This window comes from Streptopelia decaocto, assembly GCF_964273445.1.
Source record: "Streptopelia decaocto genome assembly, chromosome: 1".
Lineage (NCBI taxonomy): Eukaryota > Metazoa > Chordata > Aves > Columbiformes > Columbidae > Streptopelia > Streptopelia decaocto.
The window spans coordinates 17,282,416-17,308,967 of NC_138663.1; the positions used below are offsets into that span (position 1 = coordinate 17,282,416).

Consider the following 26,552-nt stretch of genomic DNA (forward strand, 5'->3'; position numbering starts at 1 on the left):
GCTAACACAAAGCACACAACCACCAAGGCAAGTGCAGGAGCCATGTAGGAAAGGAAGATAAAAAGCTGTCTTTAGTGCTTTCTTCTAAGCATCAGAGGCCTAAGAAAACTGCCCAAAACCTTCCTGTGTAGTACAAGGGAGAGAGTACATGAATTTATGTAGACAACCTGGATCAACCCAAAATCTTGTTTCCAGCAGTGGCTATGAGAGAATGGGCAAGAAAGACTGTAGTAACAGAGCAGATACATATAATAACATACTCCCCCTATTCTCACAGCTTCTCATCCTTTTCAGCATAGTTTATATGTGTTTAGCAACTCTCAGTGCATTTCTCTCTCATTAATTTGTTGTTGAACCAAACTGTAAGTTCTCCAATATCCGTTGACAAAGGGCTTGATAGGTGGACTACTTGTCGCATGAAGTGCTGTTCCTTCTTACATATTTTGAACCTCATTCTCTCGTAGTTTCTTTTATGCTCCTGAGTTCTTGTATCTGGTTTTGCCAACACCCTTAGCCATGTGGCATCTGAGTCCAACTAACAGTCTTTGAATAATTAAAGACAATAATAACTAAATAATAACTGAATAAATAAATAACAAAATTACTTATCTCCCAGCATCCTAAGGGGCATGACCATAGGTTACACTCTATCTTTTCTAAGCTGGTTTGGGCTTTCCCAAGGCCCAGGTATCACCTCTGTTACAAAAGTGCATTGTGGGTGCTGCTCTGCAAAGGGGTATCAAAACGGAAGTCAGCACTAGAAGTAGTATAATTTATTTCTTTGGAAATAAACACTTCAGGTCAGTTAGTTATAAGGAGGTTTTTATCCACATATGGCTTTTTCCCAATTATGTTAAGCTTATGAGTCTGTCTTTAAAGAGACTAAATGTTTTAACCTCTGATTAGTGCTATATGCCCTATCTGAAGCCTTAGCTTGTTTCTCCAGCTCACAGCACCTAGCGTGCCACGTGCATTTCCCACTCCAGTGACTGCATTATCATGCTGATGTCCAGCAGGTCAGGGTTTCACTTGAGTGTATTTTCCAATCATTCTTTAGAAGGAAGGTATTTCTCTTCCTGGGATTTTCAGGTGCTACATCTTATTCCATGTTTGTTGACTATAAACTTCTCTAGTACAAGGGAAGATGTTTCTAGTGGCAGCAATTGTTAATTCAGATAAATGGTAATTCTGAATATGTATAAACCACTTTTCCAACCACAGAATCTCACAGTGCTCAGTCTGTGCAAGCCAAAAATGTTGCCCCTTCGGGGTTAAAGGACAGGTGCCAGGCAGAGTGCACCCCAAACAGGAGTGGGGCAAGGACAGGTTGCAGGTTTGGCTCTGCCCTGGGCAAGCTCGCTGGAAGGGCTTGAAAACGCACACACACTCATGCTGTGCCCATGTTTGAGGTGACACCCCACAAGGCCTCGCGACATCCCTTTGGTGGTGGGGTTTTTGACTGACCCTCTGCCAGGACCAGCCAGGCTCCGAATCTGCTGAAAGGGCAGCAGGTCTCACCCCAAGTCACAGAGAAATACAATGCAGAAAGAAAAATGTAGCGTTTCTGGGGCCCCAGTGTCACGGCAGAAGCAAAGACATCCTGAGAGCTGGGTCTCGCCTGACTTTCAACAGGCTGGCATTTACCTTTTATTTGTACATTTAACAGAAAACAGGTAATTAGCTGTAAGATAAGTCATAAACCAGCAGTAATATAACACAGATCATACTTGATGTAACACTTCTGTCAGAAAAACTCTGTGTACATAAGCCCACAAGATACCATGCATGGAGAGTAAGCATGAGAGATTGCTCCCCAGGTCCTGGGCCTGGGGAACTCCCAAAATTCTGGCAGCAAGTGATTTTTATGGTTTAGTTGACATTCTTTCTTTCCCTGTAAACAATTTTGTCTGGATGTAAAGAGTCAGGAAACGCTATGACAAATGCTGAGGGCTGTGCAGAGGCCATGCCAAGCTTGATGCCAGGGGTGGCCAGGACCTGGGGCTCCCTCCGCACAGCTGGGCAGAAGAAGACACAGCCATGTGCTCCTCTGGGCAGGGCTCTTCCGTGGGCCCAGCTCAGCATCCCTTCCCAGGACACCACGGTGTCCAGGACAGGCACCATCCTCCACACTTGTTTCTACTCTTGTTTTCCCCATGCTTGACTGACGACCTGTCTGTCCTGAGCAGGAGCAAACTTCTGTGCACATGGCCACTCAGTTCTTCTGTAGGTTGAGGTCTGCCATGAAAGGCAGATAGACTGTAAGGCCTTCTAGGGAAATAGGGTGGAAAATCAGGAGTAGATCTATAGCAGCTAATTTTCTCTCATGAATTCTACATGAAAACAAACAACTCAGTGCAGTGACCTCCATGGGTTAGTATGAGGTTAATATCAAGGCTATATCACACTTTTTCATCTTCCTTTTCCAAATTCCAATCTGCAGTTGATTTTTTTTTAACTGGCCAAACACAGGAAAGTCTCAGAGATGCTGCTAGGATTTCAGTAGGGGTAGGGTCAGTAGGGCTCATTATATCATCTTAATTTTTAAAATGTTTTGTCGGGTCCAGAGCTGAAAATACAGGTTTTTTAAAAGAACAGGTCCTGAAGTGCAGAACCCCTTTTCTGCAGCAGATCTTCTTACCAGGGAACTGTGGAATATGCCACACCTCAGTTGACCGAATGGACACTCAATGCCTGAACTTTTAGTCCATTTTCTATTGCCTCTACTTTTAAGGCTCAGTCTAGATCATCACAGTCAAAATAATTCCTGCTAAACTGCTGTAAGCATATGCCTATACAGCAGCAGGTGTTTGTGGGAAGGGCACGCTATTTGCCTGCTGAACGAGGAGCCTCCAACCACTGTGGTTTGGTGGCTGAAGGGGACCAGAGTCCTTTTCCCAATCTGCCCCTTTCCCTTGTGCAACACTTCAGTTCTCTGGGATCTGCAGGAATGGGATGTGTCTGATTTCCAGTGTCAGGACTGTCAGAGAAACTGCTTGTGGGACACTACAAGGGTAACAGCTCTAGCAGTGCATTTAAAAGCCACGTCTGTTCTGCTAACTGGACCATTGCAGGAAACACAGGTTTCCTTTCTTCATTTCCCTTTTGATGCTAAGGCCGTTAATTTCCCAACTGCTTTCTAGGGCAGTCCTGACTTATGCCAGCCTTGCCTTTCCCAGGCCAGCCCTTCTCTTGGCTGGCACAAGTGTCTGTATGACAGTGACAGATCAGAGCAGCCACCAGAACTGGGTTAAAATGAAGCTTGCAAGAAAAAATAAAAGGTTCATTTTAACCTAGACCAGTTCCTCAATCCTGTGCTCTGCATTGTCAGGGGCAAGTAAAAAAGTGATACAATGGGAAAGTGAAGAGCAAATGATGTGTGAAATGACAGCCTAAACTATAAATGGATAGAGATGACCACTCTCAGTCACCTGGCTTTAGACAATATAAAAATCATCTTTAAGCCTTCAAGTATTTTTATAGCCTTAAATTACTGTTTCTGCTCTCTCTGAAGCAATCGCAAATAATGGAAAGTGGCAACAGTGTCAGAAGAAAATGAGACCAGTCCTGTGAGTGTGTGTACGGGGCCAGCAGCTCTTGCCTGAGCACCCAGCCTTGTCCCCAGCTCCCTGAGCTGCCCAGGAGTCTCTGGAGGGACAATGACTCATTTTATTTTCCTGATTTCTTGCAGCCTGCAGAGACTGGGGCAGGACTCCACTCTGCTTGAAAGAGTGAGGATTTAGAGGCTGTGCCAGGTAATCCTGGGAGGTGTGTGTCCTGGCTCGCACACACTGCTTGAATGGGAGCAGATTTATTCCACTCTGAATTCCTACCTTCCATTCCCAAGGGGATGAATTCTGACCTGCAGGTCATAGGGACGGGGAGAGAAAGCTCCATCCAGTGCTGCCAGCCAGCCCTTCACTCTCTATATTCCCCTTCTGCATCACCTGCTGATTTATAGTAGGAGAGGATGGTGGCTCCAGGCACACCACTGGTACATTTTCATCTTTGGTATCTGATTTTGACTATTTGATTGGAAAACAAAAGGAAATGCTAAGCTGTCACCTCCAAAGGTTACGAATGCTACTGAGTACAGGTACGGCTGCTGGGAGCTGCTTGTTGTGGGCGCTGACACCTGGAGAACTGGCTTTTGCTCTTTCTGAAAGAGATCAACAGACATTCCTGCTGCCATTAAGGTATGAAACACGGCTGTGTGCTGTCACTGAGCAAAGTATCGGAGGAAAGGCTGTTTTCGGGTGTGGGGTGTTCAAATTCAAAGCAGCAGGATGGGAGCAGGCCATCAGCAACTTGACCTTCATTCTCGCATAGAGATCACACGAGACCCCACACTGCTCTCGGGCTTCTGGGGTGCTCTTGGTTGAGCAGGTCCACACGGTGCTTTCCTCAGACCAGCTGGAAAATGACTGCCATGCTGTTGTAAAAACAAGAAATAACTGAATCTTCTAGAGCTGCAGAGACCTTCAGCTCCAAAAGCAACATAAATTTGGCAAGGCTTCACATCACTTTGAAAAGTGAAACAACGTAGAGATAAAGGTCGGGGAAAGCGAGAGATGTACTGCAAGGTTGCTATTTCAGGGTATGAATTTACCTTTCAATTAAAAGCAAGGTCTTGGGGTTTGGGGAGAACCTGCACTCAGTTCTGGATCCTGTGTCTTTGCTGTCCTTTTTATTTGCAGAATAAACTGCAGAAAGCAGTTGTTATTTTTTGACATGAATATTTTTTATCTGAGTGCTACTGCCTACCACAGATTTTGCTATTTTGTTTTTAATGTTGGCTAATTTTATGTTTTGAGTAGGAAGTTTCAACTTCACACCAGTTCTACACATGCTTTTCTGCTATCCAGCAGTTTGGGAAGATAAACCTGTAACCAAGACATCCTTCCACTAATCTCTATGGCTTTTACAAGCATTTTATTATTGCTTACCTTATTGTGGAATTTGGGAAGACGTGGGGAGTATATCTGAAGTAGTTTAAAATTATTTAATCTTTAAAATATCACTGGGATGCCAGCAAGTGTCCCTGCATATCTACCCAGCCCACATTTTGCTTTTGCTTTGTAGCCGGTGAATAAAGCAGGGAAGGCAGCTGCCTCTCCCCCAGGCTGAATTAACCACCTCTGCTCCCACTCCAGATGCCTTCCCAAATCCTCAGTCCCCTCCCAGCACCTCTGTGCTGTTTGTCCTGCACCACCCCAGCGCCCACAGAAGAGTGGACCCCTTGGGCATCAGCCCATCTCACCCATGCTTATGGTGGAAGGGAATGCCCAGGTAGTGTTGAGGCAGGAAAAGTCTTTGAAAAGCAGCAGAATTAGCAAGGTCTTGCGCATCAAAGCAAGTCCTAAAGCAGGCAAAGCAGCAGCCAGGGAAGGTAGCAACCAAGTCCCAACATCCCCCCTTGTCCATCCATCTGCCTTGACACAAGGTGGGAGGGAGCAGGCAGCTCCAGCGCTGGCACCCTCAGCCTGCTCGATGGCTCATCCCTCAGGAGTGATGTGGAGGACAAGTGCTTGGTACCAGCCCAGGCATCTGCCTGCCTGCCAGGCTTGCTCTTTAAAACAGGCTGTCAAGCACAGAAAGCTGTTGAATCAATATGGATTTTATTCTACAGCTCGTGCCCAGTAGCTGTCGATGCCACTTCTGCCAGCACAGGGTGGGCTGTGCTGCTGCACACCAGGATGGATCTGGGCTACGAGGGAGAGGAGACCAGTGCTGACTCCTCGATGCCCATCTTGGATGACTGTGAGAGAGCAGCCAAACAGGAAGACTTCAGAGACGGCCTCTCTGTGTTGCCGCTGTCAGTCTCCCCTGCCAACGCCAAACATGCACATTTGCCAAGCACAGAGGAGAGTTTGGATATATTGCAGTCAGTCAGTCCTTCGGATGAGATGTGAAAGCAGAGGCCTCCTCCATCAGCCTTGCAGAAACCATCACATGTTCCAAACAGATTATGAAAATCAGCTGACATCCAGATCACCGTCCCCTCTTCCACTAGACAGCTTCTCATGCCCATCCCAAAGCTGTGAATTGTGGTGGATAATAGCTGTGACGTTTATCCGGACCGTGACTGCCTACCTCTGCTTGCACAGAGGGTCTGGTGCTTGATGGTCCTGTTGGAGAGGTGGCGTCTGGCTACTTGGAGCTCGTGTACTTGGTGACGGCCTTGGTGCCCTCCGAGACGGCGTGCTTGGCCAGCTCTCCCGGGAGCAGCAGGCGCACGGCTGTCTGGATCTCCCGGGAGGTGATGGTGGAGCGTTTGTTGTAGTGGGCCAGGCGGGAGGCTTCTCCAGCGATGCGCTCAAAGATGTCATTGACGAAGGAGTTCATGATGCCCATGGCCTTGGAGGAGATGCCGGTGTCAGGGTGGACCTGCTTCAGCACCTTGTAGACATAGATGGAGTAGCTCTCTTTCCTGCTCTTGTGTCTCTTCTTATCGCCCTTCTTCTGGGTCTTTGTCACAGCTTTCTTGGACCCCTTTTTTGGGGCAGAGGTGGACTTTGCTGGCTCCGGCATCCTGAGAGATCTTTCTCTGGGTCTGGGAGTGGCTTGGAAAGAAAACGAAAAAATCAAATTATTTTTTGTTCTTCTATAGTGTGGTTTTACTGAAAGATGAGAGACCCTAAGTTGGAGACAAGCCACATCCCTGAACCTGAGACAAACACCCCATGACCCTGTGAAAACATTTTTTAACTGCCAGTGAGAACTGCTCTGGTTTGTGTATGTTTTTGTGTTGTATTCTGTTTAAATCCCCATAACACTGGCCTTGTAAACATTGTTGAACCCAGGCCTAGTTGGCATCTATTCTGTAAATACAGGCTGAGGGTGAACATATTTCTGAGAAGAACATTGCTGCTCCAAAGAAAGCACTAACTGCAGCATGGATTAAACTAAATCTTGCTGGAATGGGCTGCAGACTGTTGCAAAATATCATTGAAACCACCTTCACATGAGACTGGACAAAGTAATTGTATACTGTCATTACAATCTCCATAGACTCTACCTACTGGCTCCAAGAGACAGCTGACTGCTCTTGTCTGTTAGTGTGCTAACAGAAAGATAGTCATAACACTGGGTATCTCCTCTACACTACAGATTTACATGTGTTTTACTGTGTGGGTTGAGGGAATAACTTGTAACCTGGTAAATGGTTTTGTGTTTCAGAGGGTATTTGAGAGCTCCCTTGAAAAACAAGGCTTCTTTAGGCTTTGCTGGAGGATCAGCTTCCAGCATCACCCCAGGGCTTGGACTTTTACTGCTCTGTGCCTCCTTTGAAGATGACCCAGGAATTACACTCTGCTGGCCAAGAGAGACTGAAAGAGAAAAAAGAGCTTCAGGGCTGATGGCACATGGGAAAATGGATAGAAGTAAACAGGAGAGAGAAAGCTGGGCTGTAACATATGGTCTGCACACACACAGCATCAGAGAGGGACCTAAATGGTGCCTGTGACAAAGCAACGGCTGCACGCCCAGCCCTGCCTCTCCTCCTCGGGAAGGAGTGAGATTTGAATGATTCATAGAATGTCCTGAGTTGGAAGGACCCACAAGGATCATCGGGTCCATCTCCTGTCCCTGCACATGACAACCCCACAGTTCACACCATGTGTCTGAGGGTGTTGTCCAGTCTCTTCTTGAACACTGTCAGGCTTGGGGCTGTGACACCTCCCTGGGGAGCCTGTTCCAGTGCTCCACCACCCTCTGGGGGAAGAACCTTTTCCTAATGTCCAACCTAAATCTTCCCTGGCACGTTTTCCTGCCATTCCCTCGGGTTCTGTCAGATGCCGCCCTCTGGCCTGGCTTTTCCACTGGTGCCCACGCCTGTGGCCAAAGCCAGACACAGCAGCTGTGTTGTAACCAAGTCTACAAGAAGCTGGCGGTTGCTCCCTGTGGGAGCAGCTGTCTTCAATGCTGAGGCTGGATTTAGAAGCCCACATCTTGATGGATACCATCTCCTGCTTCCAAACCATGTGAGAAAACTTCGTGGCTCCAAATTCTGAGGAGGTGAGATTCTGCCTTCTGCCTGCAGCAAGCATCAGGGCTGCTGCTGGCTGCTCTGCCCTACGAAGCACCAACGCTGGGCTGTGCTCTGTGCTGGGCGAAGGGCAGCGCTGAGCACCGCTGAGCACCGCAAGGGCAGGTGGGCACTGGTGGGACGCCAGGGAGCAGGGAGGGAATGTCTCCACCAGAGCCCTCCCGAACACCCGCCTGGTGAGAGGTGAAAGCTGGCACCTGTGACACTGTACTGGGCACTGGTGAGGCCCCACCTCGAATCCTGTGTTCAGTTTTGGGCCCCTCACCATAAGAAAGACATTGAGGTACTAGAGAGAGTGCAGAGGAGGTGACGAAGCTGGTGAGGGGCCTGGAGCACAAGTGTGATAAGGAGCAGCTGAGGGAACTGGGGCCGTTCAGCCTGGAGAACAGGAGGCTGAGGGGAGACCTTATCACTGTCTACAACTACCTGAAAGGAGGTTGTAGCATGGAGGGGGTTGGTCCCTTCTCCCAAGTAGCAAGTGATGGGACAAGAGGAAATGGCCTCAAGTTGCACCAGGGGAGGCTTAGATTGAATATTAGGAAAAATTTCTGCACAGAAAGGGTTGTCAGGCATTGGAACAGGCTGCCCAGGGAAGTGGTGGAGTCACCATCCCTGGAGGTGTTTGAAAGGCATTTAGATGAGGTTCTTAGGGACATAGTTTAGTGCTAGAGTTAGGTTGTGGTTGGACTCGATGATCCTGAGGGTCTCTTCCAACCGAAATGATTCCATGATTCTTCCTCAGCACTGAGTTTTTATTCAAACAGCTTCTTCCTTGCCATTAACGGGAGTTTTGCCTTTGTGAGGCCTGAGAGGCTCGTTCAAGTTTACTTTGCTTCATCTTGCAAAAAGAAGCATTTTGTCATTTCAAAATGGGATGTTGTCTAACTAGCTGGAAAAGGCCAGCATGCAAGAAAATGTCATGTAACAGGCTGCAAGAACACCACCAGCTCCTTGCTGCACTAGGACCTCAAACTTCTCATGACTAAAGCATACAAATATTAAAACAAAACCAAAAAACTGGGTAAATACATATAAAACTCTTTCAAATCCCTCGAATAACTAGCAACCTAATATCAAGTATGGAGGATAGGAAGAAAAAGAAAATAATAAAAACCCCAAACAAATGTATTGAAAGTTGTTGATGCTTTCTTCTAGCTGGCTTTGGTTTATGAGCATTAATGTGTTTTCCTACTTTCAGGAAACCTGTGGTTATAACATATGTGGTTATACACCTGGCAATCATAAACTAACATATTTTGCTGACTTTTTAAAGTTAAAAACAGGGTATTTTTTCTCACATTGTGAGAGTAGTTCTCCTTCAGGTGAGCTCAGCCCTGGCACAGCTTCATGGTCCAGTGAGCTGAGCTACATTGAAAACCACGGACAATGACACTTTGCTTTGAGGGTGTCTAGGAGCGCCCTCCTACATCAGCTTCTCACCTTTTCTTTAAAATCTCCGAAGAGATGATTTTCACCAAACTATCTGCTTCACTCTGCCACCTCATGTCCTTAATTTTTCTGGGCATTCTTCCCATTGGAGGCATTTGGAAAGGCAAGTGCTGGACTGCCCTGAAAGTCCTGGACACCCTTCAAAACTGATACCTGCACCCTTTTAACCACTGCACATTCTTCCTCTTGTGAAACTGTGATTTTTCTTCTTCTACTTGGTAAGCAAAGTCAGGAAAAGAAATCCCCTACTGCTCTTGTTTGCAGACTCAAAAACACGTCTTTTCAATGGAAAGGCATTCTTCCAAGAGAAGAAATAACTGTGCACTTGCTTCTTTCTCTCTTGAGCTGATTTCCTGCCTGAAAAACATTGCAACTGAAAAATGCTGATGACTATTTCTTAGGCTTTTTAAAAAATGTGCCCTTCTAAAATATATATTAATTGTTAAGTGCACTCATACTGCAGCTTTTAAAAAATGAATACAGCATTTGAAAGCCACCAGAGTGATTTTATATCTCCAGAAAAAGATCACACCTACAGGACATCTCTGTCCATTTGACCCGCTAACGCTCTTGGGTAGCACAGCCAGGATCTCACTCTTCTCCTGTGTACAGCCGTGATGAGGGAAGTGATGATGACAAAGATCAGGGATTGGCACAAAAGGTTCAGCGTCCTTGTGGCCCTCCACCCGTTTCTTTGCAGCCTACTGTTTAACAGGTAAATAACAGCTTCTTTGGGAACAGGTTGTCTTCCTTCCAGTTTGTTTGGGCAGTGCCTAGCACAAGGAGCCCGACTGTGTTTGCTAGGTGTTAAATAAATAATGTCAATAACGGCCAACAGTATCACCAACCCTTCTGTCAACGGGGCAACACAATCCACAGGCAGGTGCTGCTCTAGTGTAGAGACAGAAGAAGTGAGATGATTCCCAAAGTGCCCATATGGAGAGCTTCCTGAAGGAAAACCAAGTGACCTTTAAAAAAATGGTTTATTTTCATGAAAATAGTTGCATATTTTTCCCTCATTAAAACAAAATAATAAAAACCTGAAGAGGTTAATAATTATTAATTTTTGTGTTTGCTATCATGCTGGAATTTTCTGCTGTGAGGGTGACTAAGCGCTGGCACAGGTTGCTCAGATTGGTCACAGGGTCTCCATCCTTGGTGATACTCAAAACCCAACTGGCTCTGGATGTGAGCAATCCACAGCAGCCGGCCCTGCTCTTAGCATGGGCTGGACTGAATGTTCTCCAGAGAAATCTCCAGCCTCAGCTGTTCTGTGACTCTTGGAGCCTGAAGCTGGGTACCTCGCAGCCAGAACGTGCTTTATGACACTTACCATGGGATACCGCAGCCACAGACTCCCACAAGGACCCCTAGGGAGGGGAGACGGTGCTGGTCTCTAGGTCCAAGCCACCCAGGTCCCTGGGACATAGGGTATGGCTGTGCAGGAGGAGGCACTCTGAGGCATCACAGTGACATCTGGAAGGTTTCAGGATTTTGAGGAAAATCTCTGGCCACATTTTTTTCTTTACAGCTTTGTATGCTCTGAGTCCATCAGTTATCGGTGCTGGCATTTCTTCCCTCCTCAGAAAATCAACGACAAAACCAACCAGAGTATATTTCGCACCATCTCCAAGCAGCATCCTGCCTGCTGCTGGAAACCAGAGCGGTGTGGAGTGACAGATACATCTTCCTTTGTGTTGACACCCCTTTCTTCAGCATCATTAAAAGGAAAATGAACTGAAAACATATTCAAAACACAAATCACCACAGTCTCTCAGATCTGAGATGGGAGAGAAGCTCCGCTGACAAACCCCACGTGAAGCCTGAAGCTGTCTCTGTTTTCCCTAAGCCTGATACATTGATGGAGAGAGACACCGCCAGGGAAGCTCCCACAGCATTTTTGTTCATTTTTGGCCTTGCTGCTGAGTCTACAGGGCCAGTCCCAAGCTGGAGCCAGCAGTGTGCGTGGGTGACCACGGGTGCCTATGAGCTGGCCTTTCTGACCCCTCCTCATGCAGGGCTGGAAACAGCACTCTGTTATTCCTTCTTTTTCTTATTAAAAGCCGTCCTTGCTGTGATGAGCTCTGTGGCATCCCCTGTAAATCCCCATGCCCACCAGGCTGCCTCCTTGCTGTAATCTGCTAATCAGCCATAAAAGTTACATTTCTATAACCAGCACTTTGCTCTTAGGGTGTTTGGTGAAAAACTAAACATTCAAGCTCTTGTTTTTCAGACATCTGATATTTGCTAATCTTCCCATGATCTGTTTTAATCCTTGCTAGAGTAAATGAGAGCTAAGGGGGTCTTGCTGACCCTTACATAGGAGTACCCTGTTAGTTCTGTGCAATTATTGTCCCTCTCCTTAGTTTCTCTTGCTATATAAAATAAAGAAAACTTGGCTTTAATCCTGCATGTCAGGAAACGTAAAGTTATGATTTTATATAAATAAATATATATATATAATTTTATATAAATATTTGTTTATAATTTTATATAAAAAGCTGCTGCTTTTTGTTTTACTCTCTCTGAAACACAAAGAAGAGCAACAAATTAAGCAATGTTTCCACTGAAAGAAAAAGGCTTTCTAATGGCTTCATCTGCTCCAAAATGCTTGTAAGAGCACAGACAGCAGATCTGGTAAAGCAGTTCACAAATTTCCAGATGTCAGCAAATGACTGTTGTTGGAATAGCTATTTGTGCAGACTGCAAATCCCCTCCCTTTTATAATGTATGGTGATCTACCTGGAACTTATTAAACAAGAATTTGTTCATCCTACAGGTGCCAGTAATGCCTGAGCAAACAAGCAGATATTTTATTATTATTTGTTAGCAAGCTCTCCCTAGGCAGTAAAGCAGATCAGAAGTGTGATGAGTCACTGTGAGACATCAGTGATGCTGCCTCATGTGCAAAAACTGATACTCATATTTTGGACTGAAAATAATTCTTCTCTTGGTATGTTGTCCAGCATGTGATGGTGAAGTAATAATTTACTTTCTTCTGAAGTAATGAGGAGGAAAATTTCCTAGAATAAGGTAAACTAGTCTGAAATGCCTGATTTCTTCTCATGGTAGAAGGGCATAGAGATCAGTTTCAGGATGCCAGATGTCCTCCTAGGTAATTCAGTGTCAATAGTAAGGCCCCATATGTTCTCCTGCTTTTTATACGATTGCTCCAGTAAAGTTATCATTTAAATGGTTAACTTTTAACTTTGGATACACACATGCAATTCATCTAGTGAAGAGATTTATGCTTGCGTGTTGAACCATGAAAATATGTTAAAATTGAAGATGTCCCCTCCTCATTAATGTATACAGAAATGTTGCAAACTCACCCCCTAACACAGGTACACTATGTTCTACAGCTTTAGAAGAAATACAAGCAGAAGAGAGCACTGAGATATGCTGGGTGCTACCTCTTCTTATCATGGCTTGTGTTAACTCACTGCTTGGGACTTCAGTACAGGATATCCTTACAGTAACCCTTTATTTTCTCTTTTTGAGATTTTCCATTTATGATTTTAGAAACCAGATCTTTAATCACCAGCAACTGTGCAACTTGTGCAACTTCTGCTCAAGCTGCAAGTACATCTTGGGGTTGTGGGGGTATCAATCAGAGAGGCTTATGTACAAAGTAAGGAGCAGGACCCTGAATCACAGCTCCCAGCAGAGAACATACACTTATTTTTTAAAGAAAATAAAATCTTATTCATGAGCCAAGCAGAGCAACAGAGGGACACAGTACGGCAAGAATGACTGTCAGGAGGCTAAATACTACTCTTCTTACTGTGATTAAAGGACTACCTGAAATCAACAGGGTTTAACTTGTCTATAAAACCACAAGCATGATGTTTAGAGACGTTTAGCACCAACAGCTGACATTGATTTCCACTGGAATCCAGGAGGCTCAGTATTTTATAAAAATCAGACTCCACATGTTATCAGGGTTTTATTACGGTGAATAACTGAGTAGTTAAGCTTTAGCATGACTTTTATCTGCTCTCTATAACAACGCTCATTAGCTACCTGCTTTGGAATCTCTCTGATCTACATGCTTGACCAACAGGACCCAATAAATGCAAAAAGGAGAAATGATGTTTCCTGTAGATCAATACCTGTTAAATGTTTAAGAGAGTACACCCAGTACCAGCATTTGCTACAATTACACTCCAGTCAGCTTTCCCTCAAAGACTGCCAGTGTTTAAGAGAAACCTGTACTATCCCAGCCGTCCTTGGAAAGCCCTCAACACTAACACAGTCCAACAGGAAACGCAACCAGGCTCGCTCCCTTCATGAGGTTTTATCAATAAGTCCAAACGTTAATAAAAACAAACTTCAGCACAAGCTTCCTCTCCAAGTTTCAAACTCACCAGGACTTGCTGTTTCTGCCACGAATCCTTTCTATAAGCAACCGGCTTCTGTTTCCTTTGTACCCACTTCAACTCAATCAGACCCACCGGAGGTGAACCCGTCAGCAGCACCTTTGTGTCCTGGTGCAGCATTTAGCTCCTGTCCTTAGACTAATTCAGCAAAGTTGCTCTGAAGGCAGGGAGAGGTCAGAGCCCGCTATGACTTACAGGCAGAGGGTCTCCAGCTGACCGGGAGCAATGCTGCTGGGCAGGAGAAGCAAGCAAGGCACCGCAGCAGCTCAGCTACTTGGCAGCATCACAAGCTCTACAAACCTTCTCTGTGATTTTCAAAGTACGGATGATTGGAGATGGGTGTGAGAGCAAAAATCATAGGTGGCCAGGGTCTGTAGTACTAGTGACCCATTACACGTCAGAAAGCTGCTTTACAAGACATCCTGTGTTACTGAAAATAAAAAGCATAGATTTAAAATAAATTGCTCTGTGCTTAACAAAAATGAAAATCACTTGATCTTTGGCCTCATTATTTCAGTTTCTCTGGGAAAGCAGAAGACCATATACTTACTTAGTCTCTTGTATCTAAATAACTCCTTCTACAATGGAGCTACGGTCTCTAAACTAGTAATGATAATACAGCTAAAGAACTACTATGGCATTTAAGCAAACTATTTTTATGTAATAATGGAGAATTATCAAAATTCTTGACTATTTTCATTGGTGCTGAAACAGGCATCCATTTAAAAGGTGCTACTTCAGCCACGGCCAAAACCATGAAAAGCTACAGCCCAACACCTGCAGGCCATGAGGGGAATGTGGGTGGGAGAGGGAGAAGCCCCAGGAGATGAGAGCTGCTTCTGTCAAGGCAGGAACCAATGCAGACACATGTGGCACCTCCTCCGCACACTCCATCCCCAGGTTTCAGTAGGTTTCTGTGACTTTTTCCAGTGCTGCAGATAATTTGTGTAGCAAGAAGAAACAACAACAGGAACTGTACACCAAAATGTTTACTCTGGCCATACCATGTTGACTGGGAATAATACGCATGGATAGAAAACAATGCTGAAGTGGAAAGCTGTATTACCAAATTAGACTGAAGATCAGACCAAGGTCATTAAAGCTTTTAAGAGTGATGTGATAGGTACATCACAATGTAAGTATTACCATGTTCTCAATGACGGGGTGAAAGAAGCCCAGCAAAACTTTTTAACAACCTTCACACCTTGCATGTGGGTCTAATGCACGTATGCTCAACAGACCCAGGCAGCGAGCACCACCAGCTCTCCTCCTACATGTGGGGAAAGAGGCAGGAAGGGCATGATGTGTGCAGCTGCCATCAATCATGACTGACATTCCTCCTAAATGAGAGTCTATAACTTCACTTGTCGTTTCCCATTACTCACAGCTCAGCACGTCCTGAAAATGATTAAAAAAAAACCCAACAAAAAACACTAGTGGAAAGCATGCAATTAATGAAAAAGTCAGGAACATATGAAAGCTGCTTTATCATGGCTGTAAAGCAGAGTGTAACTGCAGGAGCGTGGGTACCACAAAGGTACATCCAGAAGGACTGCATATCGTGCCATGCCACAAGCTAGAAGACAGTGGGTGGCAGAGTCAGATTTCATTGCTACAGGATACTCAAAATATTGTAATGTGTGCTTAAATAATTAATTTGGCATGGTAATAGCAATTTTACTGTAAAATGGAGATGCGTGACTATTACTGAAGCCTGTGGGGAAACAAAGATAAATGTCCTTCTCGAGAGCTCACATCATCGAATAACCGGATCAGGAATAGGATCAAGGACTGCTGACACCTTCCTCTGCTGCAGCCACTAGATCACGTTGCCACAGACGGAGAGTCCTCTGAGTGTTGGAGGTCATCTTCTGCACCAAGCAGGAAAACACAGCCTGCTCCATGGGAGGACAGAGAACAGCGTGGCTGGGACAGCCCCTTCGCTGAAGAGGGGAGCTGGCTGCACTCCAGAAATAGAGGAGGGGTGAGCACTACGGACACAAGAGTTATTGAAGGCAAAAGTAAACGCTGGCACAAGCACTGACAGTAAACTGCTTTAAATGTTCATGGATAAATTTACACTGGAGACGAGAAGAAGGAACCTCACATCCTTACTTGGAAGTGGGAGGATGAGGGCAACAGAGGAGGGGAGAAAGACGAAGAAACCCATATCTTCCACAGTTCAAAGACAAAGCCAGATTTTTTTTTAATTATGTTTTTCTTTTTTTAGGATTGCTAGCATATGGCTCTGGCAATAGCAAGTAACTGCTCTGTATTAACCAGACCCCACTGTTGTATGTTGCTGTGCTACTGAAGAATTATTCTCAAAACGCACTGAGGTCCTTCACTTTGCATTTCTCTTTCCTTTATTTTTTTCTTTATTGCTCCTTCCTTCTTTCTCTCACACCCATTACAAGTGCCAGGAGATTCAAAGCCCCAGGAAGTCTGCTGCCACTTGGTCTCATTCCACATGTGATATTTCTTCAGAGACTAATACACATCTTTGAATGACCAGCCATGGGCTTGAAAAACTTGCAGTTCGCCAGAAACATAAAAAAGTGTTTCAAGCCAGGTTAGCCCATGTGCAAACTCCACACCACACAAACTGCCTGTGAAGAGTGTTTAATTTAGCTCTAATTTGTGATAACATCATTATCACATGGACTTAGTGTGCTAGTCACTATACTGACACAAGGCAAAAAAGGCCACTTCCCTTCCAGAGAAATCAAAGCATAATTAGGGATACGTCAATATTTGCATCAGGCAAGGGTGCAAAGAGCTCTCTGCTGAAGACATGGGTGCAACCACCAGACCAGCGGTGAAGAACATGGGCGTTGCTGGACAAAGTCACAGTCCCAAAATGCCAGTGGTCCTGGCTGGTCAGCAAAAACTAGAACATTCAAACGTAAGGCTTGCTTTTCAAAACACAGGCGGGTTTCAAAGGCAGTAGGTTTAAAATGTCAGCAGAGTGCCACATTATCTATACCACACTGTTATTTTTAGCCATCTGTGGCTCCATCCTCCCACACTCATTTTCCTCTGGAGGCTTCCACACCTTTAGTTTCCCCACTGCCACGGTCTCCCAGCCTGTTTCTCACAGATGAAGTGCTCGCCCTTTGCTCTCCTCCCTGCTGGTGCCTCTGGCAGCGCTCACCCAGCAGAGCTCATTAGTGCCTCTGCTTCAAGCAGCACATCTTTGCGAGGGACTCCTGAGTCCTTATCTGGAGTTGTGCTCTGGTTATCGGGCAGGTGCAGTCGATGAGAACAATCAGAGCCAGGCTGAGAACCCACAGTGCAGGAGAGGAGAGAATACGGGGATTAATTTTGGTGTGGGAGGAAAAGGGAGGTGTGACAGGAAGGGGAGATAGCTGCAGCATCCATATCTTCAGGGCAGAGCTGCTGTATCTGAAATGCATTTTAAGGCTTATACAGATCAAGAATGGAAATAAGCCATATTTATATCAGCTGTTGCTGATGGGATGCTCATTGCTGATGGGATGCTCCCTGCCTCCTGCCTTGTAGCACCCCACTTGATACTCAATCATTTTCCAGGTACACACAGAGGACCCAAGGAGGACTTCTCCCTTTCTACCAACACGACAGCAGCTTCTCTGCCCTTCCTTCATCCATATCTGACAACAGCTCACTTCAGTTCTTCTTTTTTTTCCATTTTTTCCTTCTCCTTCCTTGATTCTGCCTGACCTTGTGACAGAGAAATGTGGAGACTCATCAAATGGTTTCCCTAGCTCTCCTTCACACAGAGATTTCTCTTTAAGCCCTGACCGTCAAAGTGGCCTCGGCTCTTTCCTCCTCCCCTCACCTCATTTTGTTAATATCTTCTGCAAGCATGTCACAAGCTTTTCTGCTCAAGCTTCCTCTCACTTTCCAGGGTAACTCATGTCCCCTTTGTGACTCCCAATAGCGTTCCTGGACAAGCACTTTCAGGTCCTCCCACACCTTCTTCCTTTGCCTCCTGTGCACACTCTATCTATGGTATTGCCACCATTGTTCTCATTTCCGTCTTCCTGTCTTCCTTCATGTAGTATTTTTTGCTTGACAATTTTCAGTCTACTACATACAATCTCACTCCTCACAAGAGACAGGATCATATAGGTTACACAAACAGGTTATAAGGACAGATCTTATGTGCCCAAAAGCATGTCCATTTTGCCCTGATTCTGTCTGTTGGTCTAATATGAACATTACCTCTGCCAACAAAACCTTGCCCTCTTAAACCCTTGATCATCACGGCTACAACCCCAGTTTTCTCCTCAGCGCACACGCCCTGCAGTGATTAGCTCAAGGATGGTCCTCTACCTTCAGCTGATGGCATCTCAGCCCTCCAGGTTGACCTCATGTCAGAGATCAGTCCCCTGCAAATGGAAACTCCCTCTTCCCTGATCCTGGGATAAACACCAGATTTTAGCAAATAACACAGAAAACCTCACTGCAATGGACCACCTGTGTATTTTCACCAAATTCACAAAAAAAACCCAAACCTATTATACAAGAAGTTTTAAGGAAAGATAAACAATCCCCCTGATAGGTCACATCTTCAAGAGGGTCGGTGAAATAATATGACAAGGGTGGTGATTAACTCTCACCACAAAGGAAAATGTTGAGCTGATGTAGGCAGCATATAAAATTCCCCACTCTCTTTATGAGTCAGGTAAGCTGCCAGAAAGCGGAGGTGGAATCCGTGGGATGAAGCTGTTTTCATTCCAGCCAGTTAGTAGTATGCTTTTTGAAAGACAAAAAAAAATTTTAAAAATTAAATCAGATTTTTTTTTAAGCTAAAACTCTTATTTAAATAGCAAAATCTAACGTTTGCCCTTGATCTCCAATGATGCTGTTTGTAGTCAGTGATATTCAAAGGGAAATACTATTAAACAACTCCACTCCCTACCTCCTGAGGTTAATGTTGCATTTTTGGGTTATGCATCTTTTCTTCTGTCTCCCACCCAACGCATATGATCCTGCAGTCACAGCTCTCTCCTCTCCCTCTGGCTCCAGAAGAAAGAGCAGCTGACAGCAGAGATCCCAGTCTCTGGGTGCCCCACACAGAGCCCTATTCAGAGGCAGAGCTTATCTCTGATGAGGAAAAAAGCATTTCTCTCCCAATAGCTGCACAGAAGTGGCTTAACAAATGCACAAAACAAAACAATGGGGAAAAAAAGAAAAGCATTTGGTGGGGCCTTGTTTTAGATCAGCCTAGGATTCACTGGATAATTCAAATAGATGGTTGTGTCCCTTACCTAAAATTGTAGACTTTTTCTGATAAAAAATCAGAAAGTCAGAAATGTGAAGAAAATGCCAGCAGTTCAGGGGGTTACAGTTCTCCTCTGGGACTGTCAGTGGCAGCACAATAACTGCGCTGTTCTCAGTGCAGCCTGCGCGAGCTGCTTTCTCACTTCCGAATTTAGGAACATTTCCCACATACTTAATTCTCCAGTCTACCCCATGCGTGCGTTTGAGGATGGGCAGGAGCTGCGTATTTCAGGTGCCGAGAAAGGCATGCAATAGGATCAGACTATCAACATGAGTTATTTCTTTGTTTCAGCTGGAGAACGCAAGATCTGCAGTGGGGACACATGTATGCACATATATGGGCGCAAATGGAAGCCAGGAGAAAGGATGCGGGACAACAATGAGCAAAGGAAAAGTGTGGGGAAAAATTCTCAAGAGGAAGGTACAGCAAAGTAGCGGACTGAAGTGAGATGTCAGAAAGGAGAAAGCAAGATGGTATAAAAACCAGGACAGAAAAGGAGAAATAAAAAAAAACAAAGGAAGAAGATATATGAAAGAGGACAAAAATGAGAGAAAAGGTGTGAGTGGAGAAAAAGTGGAAAGAAGGGAGAAAGGGAGAAGGTAAAGTAAGCAGCACAATCTTTAGAAAGACAGAAATACTGAAGCATAAATAAGACAGAGACAAGAGAGAGGTAGAGGGTCATAAGAAGATGGAAAGACCTTGCTCACCAGAGAAGATGTGAAATGAGCAGTTGGAGAAAAAAAATCACCTGCCAGAACAGTGCTTTGGAGAGTCACGGGTGAGAGGTGCTGCTGCCCCAACGAGGGACAGTCAAGCTGTGGGAAGTGACAGGCTAAACCCAAGGAGAACAAAGGATGGGGCCAGGAGAAGACAAACGATACCCTTGTACTAGGTTGCTGCCTTTTGTCTAAAATAGAAATCTTGAAGGTCATTGAAATTGCCACTAAGGCTTAATATCCGAAACTTTTTTAAAAAAAAAACTCTTTTTTTCCAATATAATCCTCCTTCCTCCTCTTCTCTCCCAATGTTGAATTAAATTAATTACTGTACACTCCATAGTTAATACCTCCCTGCCAGGGAAGAAAACCCCAGACACCATTATGCCTAAAGCAGACCTTGCTCTCTGGCTCCCTTTGCCTATAGAGGCTTCTGTAGAAATATTTCAGTAGACAAAGTAGATCTCCTGCAGCTCCAAAACTACCGTGATGGAGCTGGGTGTTGTGAGCAGGATGAGGAAAGAAAGAGGAAGCAAACAGGGGTGTACACTCAGGGAAAAGGCTTTGTTTTTCATAATTAGGAAATCTTACCAGTATATAGGGGAAAAAATTACTGCTGGTAAGTACTCTGTGACTCTTTTGCACATCGAATAATAGGAACAAAAGAGGAGAGTGTGGGGAGTACATTAATGTTATCAGATTCTTTCTGTTATTAACATGTGTTCAGTGTAATAAAAACATAATTGGGAAAACAGCACACTACAACACAACTGCTACGGAGGCTCTAGAGTAAAAACCCCAGGAAGGTCAAATGGTGTTCCCAGGGAAGCACCAGCCTGAGAAACCAGAGCTTTATTAGTAGTAACAGGAGCAACATATGGAGATGAATGAAACGGTGTTTGTAAATGTGATATGCAATTGCACGTTTTCACTTGGCTTTCCTTTTTCACAATCTGACTCAGCCTCCACATGGCTCCACTCCCCCATCTTTTGATTCATAAATTCTTGATCTCAAAAAATAAAGAGTTACAAAGCCAGCATGCAAAGGGCATGAGATGATGTGAAATACGATGACACTGGCGAGCGGAGAACGTGCCATCAGTCACCTCCCTGCAGATGGACAAATGTGCCGGAGCAAAGCAGCAGAGCCAGGGCCATCCCTGCCGGGGACTCACTGGAGGATGCTCCGCAGCAACCCACGGCTCCTCTACGCTGCGCTAGAGCCAGGTGCTGAGGTAAACAAATCTATTACAAAACTGTATAATATTCCTTATGCTGCACAACAGCCACTCCGTTAGGCAGTCCCTGCATTGCCAAACCCAGAAGACGGGACATGAGAGCAATGAGAAATAACAGGGCTTCTTAAAGCATATACTCCCTGTATATGTAAGCTACGGAGAAGAGATCAAGGTTAACAAAAAGCAGTGCCAAACACAGCATTGCGTGAGCAATGGTGCACAGCCCTGTATGTCTACTAAATAACTACCAAACATGCATAGTGTTGACACAGAGGTGTCCATACGCAGGAACGACCCTACGGGACTGGGCTCCCCGGCGTGTGTGCTGAGGCTGCATTCCGCCAGCCGAGCCCCGGCCCCGCTGTCCCGCGGTCCCGCTGCAGCCCCGCACTGCGCGGCCCCGGCACAACCCGGCCCGGGCACGTGTTCGCCTCCAGCCCCCGCTTAACCGGAGCGCAATTAGTTACGATCACAGCAAAGCACGGGCAAAGCTACCGCCCTGTCTGTGCATTTATCGAGCCGGAGCACAACGAAGCCCCGCTCCTGCCACAATGCACGGTACCGCTCCCCGCACATCGCACTACGGTACAGGCTGCATGGCAGCACAGCGCAATCCCCGCTGCAATGCATATAGCGGAGGGCGGCACAGACTGCACCATAAAGAGCCAGCACAGTATGGAGGATCTTGCCTGCTAGGCGTCTGGACTCCTCCGCCGGCGAGCACCAGGCGCCGGCGCGGCGCAGGGCAGGTGCACGCCGGGCGCGGCGGCGGGGCTGGGGGGGTTTCTCGTTGCCGCTCCGCGCAGAACCTGCGGACGCCGCGCCGGGCGGACCGCGGGACCCGGCGGCCGCGGGCGCTGGGGCCGGGCCGAGCCTGCGGGACGCCTCGCTCTGCGCCGCCGCGCCCTCCCGCGGGCCGGGCCAGGCCGCGCCGCCCGCCCATCGGCCCCGCCCGCCCCCGCCTCTGCGGGCTCCCGCCGCGGGGCCGCCGGGGGCGGGGCGGGCGCTCGGCGCGGCCCCGGCGAGCGGCTCGGGAGCTGCGGCGGCGGCGGCTGCGCAGGGCGCTCGGTACGGCCTCGGTGGAGGCGGACGGGGACCTGCTGCCGCCCGAGCCCGCAGCGGGCAGGGGCGCCGCGCTTTGTCCGGGGCTGAGCGGGCCAGCCCGGCCCCGGCGGCGCCCGGCCCACCGCAGCCCAGCGACCGGCGGCTCTCGGGGCGTCGCCTGGCTCCGGCGGCCTGGGCACCGCGGGGAGCGTGAATGAGAGTTTGCTCCGATTTACGAGCAGGGTGAGTGCCCCGCCGGGCCGCCTCTCTGGGGAAATAATAGCTTTTTTTTTTTTTTTTTTATCCAAACCTTTCTATCCCCAGCCCGGCGCCGACCCCTCCGGGCCGGGGCGACGGGGACTCGGTGGTCCCGCGGGCTGGGGGACAGACGCGCCCTCCCGCCCCAGGGACGGGAAACCCCGGCGGAGGGCGAAGGGGGCGGCGGGGAGCGGACCGGGGGCTGCGGGGGGAGCCCGGCCGGTGGTTCAGTCTTTCTGGGCCTTCACGCGTTTGCGGGAAACGAGAAACAGTCCCCGTGGGCGCTGGGGGTGCCCGGCTGCCCCGCTCCGCTCCTCCCGGGGCGGGTGAGCTCCTCTTCTCTCCTCCCCGCTCCCCTCCGGCACGAAGGGCTGCGGGGACGGGGTGCATCACCGCCACCGTCCAGGTGAAACGCGGGGCCAGGAGTCACAGGCTGTAGTAAACACCGCGTACGTGGGGTGGCGGTGAACCTGGTAAAGGTCACATCTTTGTGTACAAACGCAGCTCGTCCTCGCTGGTCTCCCGAGTCGTTGGTGTCTTGGGGACCGTGTTGTGGCCACTGGTGTGCAGACGCGGGCTGCATCGCACCCACCGTTACCCTCTCCTGCCCCCTCCAGACGGGCGCCAGCTGGGGGGCATCCGATTTGGAAATAAGACCTGGTAACGTTGTCTGTGTTGTGAATTTTGATTCTTGAGCTTTAGCTAAGCCTGGCTGAACTAGGGGCCAGCCACACGGTCATATTACGTAGTAACCAGCAATCTACCCGTCCCTCAAATCACGCAGTGTCTGGATGTATCTCGATGTGGAGCAACGAGGCACGGCGGCGTTGGAGGAGCAGGAGCAGAGAAGCGCTGCTGGAGAGCTTGCTGTCAAGAGGCAGAGGGTGGCAGGGCCGTGGTGCTGGGCAAATGGCTGGTTTACAGTCCAAGCTGTCAAACCGGGCTCCTTCAGAAAATATCTGATAGGTGTGCACATTTGTCGTGAGCCTCCTGTGGGTTGTTGCTGGGCTTGAACGCATGTATGGGGCAAACAGGTGACAATAACAGCTTTTTGTCATGTTTTCGTGTCATGCTTCATTACTACAGCTGCGGAGTTTTAGATTGAGTAGATGTGGTACTGTTAAGCTTGTGTGAATGTCGAATGAATGATGGACAAGTTCTCAGGGATTGCGTTTCCAGTGGCGGGTGGGGAGGGGAAATATTTAATCAAGTAGGGATCCCTGGTGCCTGTGCTCTGCACTATCTGACAGTATCCTGCCTTAGTTTTTAAGATGCAATAAGTAGTTTTGTTCCTCAGAGGCGTGAGCTGTCTTAAACATTTTTAATGCCATATCTAGTTAACTAGTTATTCAAAACGGAGGGCTTTTTTTTAGTCCTAGTCTGTGTTTTGAAGCTGATATTTAAAGTACTAGCTGTGAAGCTGCTAAAATATAAAATTAACTGATGGTGTTATGATACCAAACTGTGCAAAAATCCCTGAAAGCCTGAGTTATGTTCACTGTTTTTCATATGGTGGCCACAAGTATGTTTGGCTCATCCCTGTGCCATAATAAAGGTGACTTTGGGCTGAGGTGCCAGACCAAATTGAAGAGGAGCATGTCATGTTTCCAGCTCTGCAGGTAAGCTCTCAGAGGTGGTTTTGGCTGGTGGCAGGTGCGACTAACCTGAGCTTAGGTGTCAGACTGATGGGTTTGTTTTTTTTCTTCTGTGGCACTCCTGAGATCTGGTCTGCTCAGCACATCCTGGGTCACAGGGGGTGGCTGTTGGGAGGCACGGGGTGGGTTTGGTACTGCTTGAACGTACGTGTTCCTCTCCTTGGTGTGGTATGGCTTCTGCTCTGGCTGAAGGCATCACCCAGGCTTTGACCTCCCTCCTATCCCGCCTTGCCAGCATCGCTGTGGCCCATGGGGGAGGGAAGAATTAAGGGCAGCAGCTGGGAAAAGCCTGTCCTGGCTCTGTGCTTCGGTGGGACCTGGTTTTGGAGGCGCTGGCAGACGGGACATCCCGACTGAGGAGGCAAAATCAGGGGGTTGACACACAGCCCTGCTGTTGTCCTGACTGGGAACTAATTCCCAGTGATGTACAGCAGGTAGCTGGTGCAGAAGCTCTGCCTTGGCCCTACCCCTTCTCCTCCTCCCACTGTCTGGTATTCAAAGCTTGTAGGAGCTGAAGTTCATTATAAGAGTGAATGGCTGGGGCAATATTAGATGCCAAAGAGATTAAATATTTTTTTACATCTGTGGAGAAAAAAAACCCAACAAACCAAATAACTTCAATATTTTATTTTGGTAAGGGAACTTCTGCAGTGTCTGAGAAGTGATTAGTGCTGCTGTTAAAGGTCAAATATACTTCTGGGATGTGGAACATTGTGGATGTATATGATGTGGATACATACATATACTATGTATATATGTTGTGTCTTCAGCATTATTCTGATACTTGAGTATTCATGCCTTAATACAGAGACTTCAGAGCTAAGGAGGAACATTAACTGTTTAACCTCCAAAGCCATGACAGATCTACTGGAAAATTAGAAAAGACCTCATTTCACCTCATTTTGTCTGCTGAAAAATCATGCTTTGTGTTTTGACTCGGTCACCACCAAATCCATAAAGATTCTTGAAGATATGAAACTGTGTTTTGTGTGGTATATGGTCCCATTAACAGTTTTATGATTAATATATTTTTATTTTAGGTGTAATAGATCACATGTCCTGATGTTTTGTTTCTTATAGGCCTGGAAAATAAATACTATATAGGAATGCTTGAGTCAAGGGCAACATGTACCTTGCTGAATTTTTTGGCTTAAAGCTATGTGGCTATTCAATGGCTTTTCCTGGTCTCTTCCTCCCACCAATATATATCAGGCTTAGCAGTGATAGTCTTTTTGAAGTCACCAAAGCCCTGGCTATTACCAAAATACTCCAGTGTTACGTGCAGAAAAATCTGCCATCCTGAGTTGCAGGCTCTCTTGTCCAAACTTGACTGTGTCAGGCCCAAATAAAGTACACAATTTTCTAGGTTTATCCTATAGCACTCTTTACTTTTCCTTCTTACATGGATTTTTTTCAGCTAAATAATATCTGCATGGCAGCATCCATGCTGGGAGGACAGGTGACTTCCTCTAATGTGTTATTTTTGTGACACAGAGTTTAATTGGAGTAAAAGCTGTTGACAGTAGTGCTTGATCAGGGCTTCCAAAAAAGATTCTCTCTCTGGCCGCTGCCCTGGCCTTGCATGGTGGCAGGTAAATCCATAAAATAATCTGTGCACAAAATTATAGCCATCAAATGTAGCTTTTAGGTCATAATGTTGGGTGCTTCCAGGCTTTAAGTGTTTTGATCTTTCAAGTTTTTTAACAAATGCAGGTTTTCTCTTTTCATCTTGTGGTCGTTGTTGTTGATATGAGGGATGAGGACAAAACGAAGAAGTTGTGCCTCTTCCTAGAAGATCAGAATTTATTAAAACAGTTATAGGTTAGTGGTGAACTCACCTTATATTTTAGTGAGTTAGTGCTGCTTTTTGTTATGACATAGGAAAATGAAGTAAGAATTCTTTGAAGCCACTTCAGGCTTCATAAATATTAACAGGCTTTGCAGTCTTCACACAGAGTAAGTCTAGATGTTTATTCTTCACCTTAATAGTACAGTTTTCTTTTGCACAGTAAATTTTCTTGCTTTGACTAAACCGAAAGAGCAGTTATCAGATGCAAACTAAAAATGCCGTATTTGTGGTTAGGAGCACTCTTGCTTGTTCTTTCCCTTCTCTAAGACACATTCTTTTCTCCTGGTGCACACTTTGGTAGCAGTATTAATAGATTCAATTCTGTGACTTAAGAGATGAGATCTTCAGAGATTCTTAAATGATTGAAGATGCAGTTATTTGCTTCTGAAAATAGTGGAAGATAAAGATTCCCAACATGTTCAGTTGCGTTTGAAAAATCCTTTCTATTTGCATCTTGGGTCACCATATGTGTTTAATACTTGCCTGTGCTAATGAGGGAAAAGAAAACATTGGCAGTATTTTCTAAACATGCTTTCAGAATACTTAAAATTGTCTCTTTTAGTTTAAAAGCTACATCTGCATCTCAGCGGAAACTGAAATTCCATTTGTACAAATCACCAGTTAACTCAGCAAGTTCTTTGTGGTGATCTG

At 46.4% G+C, this 26,552-nt stretch overlaps 2 protein-coding genes across 6 annotated transcripts in view; one reads left to right on the forward strand and one right to left on the reverse strand.

Moving 5' to 3' along the window:
• Positions 1-1,608: 1,608 nt before the first annotated feature.
• Positions 1,609-22,002, reverse strand: LOC309439223 (histone H2B 5-like). The gene is made up of 2 exons (XM_082051464.1): positions 21,785-22,002; positions 1,609-6,560 (listed from the first exon to the last, which is right to left on the reverse strand). The coding sequence occupies exon 2, from the start codon at positions 6,526-6,528 to the stop codon at positions 6,148-6,150; it is 381 nt and encodes a 126-aa protein (XP_081907590.1). The 5' UTR covers positions 6,529-6,560; positions 21,785-22,002; the 3' UTR covers positions 1,609-6,147.
• A 93-nt stretch (positions 22,003-22,095) lies between these two features.
• GRAMD4 (GRAM domain containing 4) overlaps positions 22,096-26,552 on the forward strand; it is an 80,801-nt gene continuing 76,344 nt past the window's right edge. For 3 of the 5 annotated variants that reach the window (XM_082055329.1, XM_082055330.1, XM_082055331.1), the window contains exon 1: positions 22,096-22,382. In XM_082055329.1, coding sequence (XP_081911455.1) covers positions 22,354-22,382 — 29 coding nt within the window. In that variant the 5' untranslated portion in view covers positions 22,096-22,353. Of the gene's footprint in view, positions 22,383-22,932; positions 23,058-23,275; positions 23,364-26,552 lie in introns of those variants that run through there. The other 2 variants (XM_082055333.1, XM_082055334.1) reach the window with 2 other exon arrangements.

What these genes read in the sequence shown, in the direction of transcription:
- LOC309439223 (XM_082051464.1), bottom strand. Translation starts at nt 6,528, where the DNA reads ATGCCGGAGCCAGCAAAGTCCACCTCTGCCCCAAAAAAGGGGTCCAAG.